Source organism: Cyprinodon tularosa, unplaced genomic scaffold (genome assembly GCF_016077235.1).
Source record: "Cyprinodon tularosa strain WSP-4 unplaced genomic scaffold, ASM1607723v1 ctg658, whole genome shotgun sequence".
Classification (NCBI taxonomy): domain Eukaryota; kingdom Metazoa; phylum Chordata; class Actinopteri; order Cyprinodontiformes; family Cyprinodontidae; genus Cyprinodon; species Cyprinodon tularosa.
Genome location: NW_024039405.1, coordinates 360,608 through 368,100, shown reverse-complemented (window position 1 = coordinate 368,100; position 7,493 = coordinate 360,608). Strand labels below are relative to the sequence as shown.

Sequence of the window (7,493 nt, the reverse complement as noted above, 5' to 3'; positions counted from 1 at the left end):
CCACCACAACAACAGCTGCTCCTACCACAACAACTGCTGCTCCCACCACAACAACTGCTGCTCCTACCACAACAGCTGCTCCTACCACAACAACAGCTGCTCCCACCACAACAACAGCTGCTCCCACCACAACAACAGCTGCTCCTACCACAACAACAGCTGCTCCCACCACAACAACAGCTGCTCCTACCACAACAACAGCTGCTCCCACCACAACAACTGCTGCTCCTACCACAACAACAGCTGCTCCTACCACAACAACAGCTGCTCTCACCACAACAACAGCGGCTCCCACCACAACAACAGCTGCTCCTACCACAACAACAGCTGCTCCAACCACAACAACTGCTGCTCCCACCACAACTGCTGCTCCTACCACAACAACATTTGCTTCTACCACAACAACTGCTGCTCCTACCACAACAACAGCTGCTCCCACCACAACAACTGCTGCTCCCACCACAACAACAGCTTCTCCTACCACAACAACTGCTGCTCCGACAACAACAACTGCAGCTCCCACCACAACATCAGCTGCTCCCACCACAACAACAGCTGCTCCCACCACAACAGCTGCTCCTACCACAACAACAGCTGCTCCCACCACAACAACTGCAGCTCCTACTACAACAACAGCTGCTCCCACCACAACAACAGCTGCTCCTACCACAACAACAGCTGCTCCTACCACAACAACAGCTGCTCCCACCACAACAACTGCTGCTCCTACCACAACAACAGCTGCTCCTACCACAACAACAGCTGCTCCCACCACAACAACTGCTGCTCCTACCACAACAACAGCTGCTCCTACCACAACAACAGCTGCTCCTACCACAACAACAGCTGCTCCCACCACAACAACAGCTGCTCCCACCACAACAACTGCTGCTCCTACCACAACAACAGCTGCTCCTACCACAACAACTGCTGCTCCTACCACAACAACAGCTGCTCCCACCACAACAACTGCTGCTCCTACCACAACAACAGCTGCTCCTACCACAACAACAGCTGCTCCCACCACAACAACAGCTGCTCCTACCACAACAACAGCTGCTCCCACCACAACAACAGCTGCTCCTACCACAACAACAGCTGCTCCTACCACAACAACAGCTGCTCCTACCACAACAACAGCTGCTCCCACCACAACAACTGCTGCTCCGACAACAACAACAGCTGCTCCCACCACAACAACAGCTGCTCCCACCACAACAACAGCTGCTCCCACCACAACAACAGCTGCTCCCACCACAACAACTGCTGCTCCTACCACAACGACTGCTGCTCCTACCACAACAACACCTGCTCCTACCACAACAACTGCTCCAACCACAACTGCTGCTCCAACCACCACAACAACACCTGCTCCAACCACTACAACAGCTGCTCCCACCTTAACAACTACTTCTCCTACAACAACAGCTGCTCCTACCACAACAACAGCCGCTACAACAACAACAGCAGCTGCTTCGGCTACAACGACTGCAGCTCTAACTACATCAACTGCTGGTTCAACAACAAGGGCTCCTGCTCGAGTATTTGTAATTGAAGCAATTATTACTGAACCATATGTTGAAGAGCTTGATAACAGAAGCACTCCACAGTTTAAGGCTCTTGAGCAAAAAGTCACAGCAACTGTAAGCACCATTCAAATATATTTTTGATGGTTATATAATGATTAAAATCAAGAATGCATAGCATTGAAAAGTATTTGTTATATCTTTTTTTCTTAATTCTCAATTATTTTGCTTTCTCTACAGTACGACATAATCTACAGGACAGAGTTTGGAGATATCTTTATCCGTAGTTTTGTCATTAGATTCCTGTAAGATTCAAAATTTTTTTGATTGTATTTTTGATTCTATTTCTTTCCTTATTAAGTTTGAATTCTTTACTTAATCCATAGAATTTACAAATTTTTGTTGCTACTTTTTCAACTAGCCTTAGTTTATATCATGTATCTTTAAATTGCAGTCGTGCTCCAGCCACTACACGAATGAGCAACACTGAAGCAGAGATGGGTTTGGAGTTTAATGAAACCACACCAATGCAGAACCTTCCAGATGATGAAGCTGTAAAAAACACCTTAATAGAGGCAATAAACTCGACTACCTTTAATGTATCGTTCGTAGCTGACTCCGTCAATGTTACACGTAAGTAAATAGAAGTCTAACACTGTACTCAAAGAGAGCAATGTAGGCCTTTAGTTAAACATGACCTGTTTTTCTCTGTCTCTGTGTGACTATGGATAAACACAGCTAATATTCAACTTTTTTTAAATAGCTTGCTGAGACCCACAAGAAAAACTGATTTTTTAAAATTATGATTAAGTACTGAGGCTGAAAATAACATCATGCAAATTGTTTTTTGTAGGGTGTTCTTTATTTAGATTGTATTAAATGAATATTTCCCTGGACATTAGGACTTGCATACAGTTTACTTTTCTAAATGTAAAACATTAAGAAAAGTATCTTCACTTTCGGAATGCTCAAAGTACATCATTATTTTTGAAAACATATAATTATATAGAAAATGTACCATAATTACTCTCAAAACGCTGTTTTGGACTACTCTGTGACTAAGAATCCGGTCCTTAAGCTCGTTAGAAACATGAAGTCAAAATGTCTGCAGTATTGGCTTCTCTGTTTTCCAAGATTCCTGTTGGGCTGACTTAGCTTTATGTATCAGACAGTTTAAAGACATGTGTGACACAAATGGTATAACATCTGTTAAAGTGAAGTAATGAGATTTTGTCCCTGTGTCACCTCCCCAGCATCCATAGGTTAACAAAGAACAGAAATTATGATTAAGCAGGAGTTAGAGATTACATTCAAACATTTATTTATCATTGAATTTATCCAGAGGAGGCCGACAGTTGTTTGTTCCCACTCATTAGTTTGTTCCCACAATAGACACCTTGACCAACCCTGATCGACCCCACAGTACTCCCCTTCCTTTAGCTGGAGGGGAGTGCCGGCCTAGTGTTTACAGCAGTGCGCTTGTGCTTCGAGAAGGTTGCAAGTTCCCGGTTCAATCCCCACAGCCTGCACAAGTATCCTGAAGACAGAGGCAGTATGTCTGCAGCTGGGAACCAACAGTATCTGATTCTGTATGCATGGTTACTTTGAAGGCCAAAGCTATTCCTAAATCTGGTAACAAACTTGGTGCCGTTTTAAAGTTCACATCTCTTCAAACAATGGTCCAATTTAAAGGTAAAATATAATATTTGGCAATAAACAGTCATTATTACATGTTTGAGATTTATCCTAAAATTTATTGTACTCAACTACAGCAGATCTACAACTGATCTGTAGTGCATTAAGTTGTGACCTTTCCATCAAATAAACTAGAGTTAGTGTAACATTAATAACTTAGTGATGTTACATTCTGTGGAGACATGGAGCAGGAGATGTAATGCTAATGCCAAAAAGAGGAAGTTGTGTCAAATGTCGCTATTTTTACCAACCTTTTCTAATGTGATGATTCAAAATGTGCCCACAAAAATGTTGATGGAAACACCACCAAAAAATGAATACTTTTTCCCAAGTAAAATTATACAAGCTACCATTTGTTGATACTGATTTAAAAAAGTATTACCCCCAGCTTTTACATGGCTTTTCATTCATGCTTGTGATGCTTTTTACTTTGTCTCTTGTAGCATTACTACAGGAGTTTCACAAAGTAAAAACATAATTTGTACTAAGTTTCACCTTTCTAATCAACTGTTTGGACAAATTTCTTAGCATCTCGGTGTCTGAGCCCCCCTACCGCAATTTAAAAACTTTTATGCCTTATGTATGAAAAATTGTTGAAAATAGTCACCAGCAAGTCCCACTGTCCTCTACAAAAGATATTGAATAAAACTTCCATTTTGTCAGGCTTAGTGTTACTGTACATTTCACACATTTTACCAACTTAAACAGTAAGCCTAATTATAAGATATAGATTTATGTTTTCTTTAGATCACTTACCTTGCCTACTGCCAAATAACGTGTATGCAGTTCTTCCCACCAATTTGAAATCATATTAATTGTGCTTTGCTAGCCTAACAACCATAAATGTTGCAGGATGTCCTCTTTTAAGGACAGTGGGGCTGATATAGACTCCAATGAAAAGTTTTGCATCAGAGCTCTAAACATCATGGCCAGTACAGAGGACAGAAATTAATTGGTGGGTCTCAGGAGGCAGATTTTTAGAAATATTTAGTAAAAGTAAAACAATAAAATTTCACTTTGTTTCGAAAGAATTAAAAACAAAACATGATAAAATTTACACCATTTACATTTGATTTTACCTTACTTGACAAAAACTAGAATTTACTGATTTGCTCATTTTATTTGATAAAGATTAATTGAACAATGACTGTACATATTGATTTGGAAAGATAGTATTTATGACAATAACATCTTTTTTATTTTTTCTCTTCCAGGCACACCTCTGCCAAGCACCACAGCAACAACTAACACAACTACTGCAGCTCCAAACAAAACAACAGCTGCTCCCACCACAACATCTGCTCCCACCACAACAACAGCTGCTCCCACCAAAACATCTGCTCCTACCACAACAACAGCTGCTACCACCACAACGACTGCTGCTCCTACCACAACAACTGCTACTACTGTGGAGGCAACAGTAACAAAACGACTGACTTTTAGGTCTGCTGGTGAGACCTTCACAAATGATTTGCTAGACTCCTCGTCTGCAGCGTTTCGAAATCGAGCTCAACTTCTGAAGTCCAACGTAAGTCTTTTTTTTTAGCTGGAAGTGAAGTTGTTTCATCACTATTGCTAAATAAACAGGAAAATAATCTTGCATTTAACTATATTTTAGGAATGATAGGATCTGTAATATTTTTTAAAAGAAACCACGTAATTTTGTCAACAAAAAATCACAACTGACTGGACCAGACGGTAAAACTTGTTTATTACTAAGGTGGCAATCAAAGTTTGTATAGTCCTTTGTGCTTTAAATAAAACCGTGTTGCATAATCAAAATCCAAATAGTTAATCTCAATCTGTAAACAGCTACTGTAGAAGCCTCACGGTGCCCCATCCTTTTGAATCTGTTGCAAAGGGCAAGAATCATGGACAAATTACAAACATTAAGTTCTATCTTTACATTCTATAATAACTGAAAAGATGTTAAGCGCCAAAAAGCATACGATTTGAAAAGATTTAATCATGCTTCTTTGAAGGATCAGTAACTTTTCAAAAGTTCAGAAGTAACTCTTCAAATTCTAAATTATGCATTTAAATTGTTACTCATACTTCTTTTTACACTTTGAATTGTGTTAATGAAGTAATGATAAAAACTGAATAGTTCATTAACATAATGAAAGTAAAAAGATTGATTATAGATTTTAAGTAGATTGTTTCTCTCATTAAATTATACACTTTAAAATATATATATATATACTCCAGTTTACACTTTAACAAATTAACTATTCATAGAAAACTTCCATTTTTGTCATTCTACAGCTTCAACCAGTCTATGTGCGAGTTTTCTTCCCTCCGAAAAATCACTGTGATTGTTTACACTTTGAATTATGCAAATGAACTATTCATAGAAAACTCTTCTTTTCTTTTTTTTCTACAGCTTGAACCAGTCTATCGGCGATCGTTTTCTTCATTCCGAAACTTGTTTGTGATTTCATTTAGGTAGGATTTGTTGAATTGTTGACGGTTAAATTCTGATAAATATAATGAAACGGCCACAGATTAACTGAGATATTAAAATATTTGCAGCAACGGGTCAATCATCAACAACATTGACCTCAGGTTTGCAGCAGCATCAGCCCCTAATGGCACTCGGATATCAGAGGTTTTGGTCAATGCAGCTTCAAACATCACAGATTTCAACATTGACACAAGTTCCATTTTTGTGGATGGCACACGTAAGCAAAATTCAAAATTTATTACAACAGAAAGGAATATTTTAGAACCTATAATGTCACTGTGGAGTTTGTTGAAATAATGTTGTGTTCTTTATTACACTTACAGAGGTGTCAAGTGGAGTAAACCACAATATGAGCCTCATCACTGCACTCTGCATGGTCTTGCTCTCATGGCTTCTCTCAAGCCAGCAATAAAGTCTCTGCTGGATTCCTGGGAATGAAGGATGCTGTCCTGATTGGAAACCAAGAATTAAACATAAATTTAAACGTTTAAGTATTTATTGATTTATTGATACCATAGAACAATAGTTCTTGCAATTAGAATGCCAGCCTATCCAAATATGTTGGTGAAGTTTGTGACAGTAACATAAATAATCATCCTTAAATGTAAACATTAAGATAATTTCTTAGGGATTGTTTAGTTTCAAGACTTTTCATGCAATCCTCAATATTTCTCCCTTTTTGATCAATGCAAAGTAATTCAAACCAAAGTGGTCTGTGTAATGCCCTCCATGATTGTCTGTTGATCTTTCTCTTTTTATTGTATTTACATTACAAATATATTCTGTATCTATAATTTGGTCAAATATAGTGCAAACTTTTCTGTATAACAACATATATTATGAAGCAAATGAGAAAAAAAATGTTTGATCATGTTTATAAAATATGTAACTTTATTAAAGGAATATATTTACACAGATATTCACTGTCATTTCTCATTTAATTTCATGACAAAAAAGAACCCGAGGTATCTGATAAAAACTTTGGTCTAGGGGTCTATCTAATTAGGCAGCTGATTCTAGGTCAGTGTTAGGGTTAGTGAAACTATCAAAGAAACTTTCATGATAAGCTTAAGTGGTTAAACACTCTGAGGAGAATAAAGTACAATGGAAGTCTGTGAACTTATTGTTGATGGCTTATGGATTATCAATGTCAAGTGGGATACATTAACTTGAGCAATGTTCTGGGTTAAAGGTCTCTTCTAAATTTGATAAGTAACAATGTTGTTGAACTTGGCACAAAATTCATAATAATAACAGTTTTTTTTTAAATAATAATGTCCCAGTTGCATCAGAGGTAAGAGAGTCCAATTCCACCCCTTTTATCAACAACCTTTTTTCTAAGGTCTGGGGCAAGGGACAGCCTAACAATAGATAGGGCAAGATATTCTTGTGTGGCTGTTTTTCTAAGATATACTGATTCAAATTTTTTCTCTGCCTCCAAAAATAAGCCTTACATGCCTCCCAAATTGTTGCTGCGTATACATCTGGAGAGACATTAGCTTAGACAAATATCTTTAGCCCATTCTAGCCTCCTAATTTTGGGAAATTCTCACCTATTTTGCATCCCAAATGGAAAAGCAAAAAACTATAAGGAACTGTAAGCCCAAATTACATGTGTGATACATCATTTGAAAGCTAACATATTCTAGTTTCTGAATATATAATTGAAAATTGGGTGAGTAAAACAAAATCCAAGCTGCATCACTTCAAACATGACTCAAAGTATTTTTTTTATCCTTGAAAATAATAGGACTTTTTTAACAGCAGTAATAAAGACATACTTGCTTGTGGCTGCTTTGTCATCTTCT

At 38.2% G+C, this 7,493-nt stretch overlaps 1 protein-coding gene across 1 annotated transcript; it reads left to right on the top strand.

Moving 5' to 3' along the window:
- Nucleotides 1-1,335: 1,335 nt before the first annotated feature.
- LOC119799308 (cell wall protein DAN4-like) lies at nt 1,336-6,604 on the top strand. Its single transcript, XM_038309142.1, has 7 exons — nt 1,336-1,643; nt 1,767-1,831; nt 1,981-2,159; nt 4,436-4,749; nt 5,605-5,666; nt 5,754-5,902; nt 6,009-6,604. The coding sequence occupies exons 3-7, from the start codon at nt 2,003-2,005 to the stop codon at nt 6,095-6,097; spliced, it is 771 nt and encodes a 256-aa protein (XP_038165070.1). The 5' UTR covers nt 1,336-1,643; nt 1,767-1,831; nt 1,981-2,002; the 3' UTR covers nt 6,098-6,604.
- The last annotated feature ends 889 nt before the right edge of the window (nt 6,605-7,493 follow it).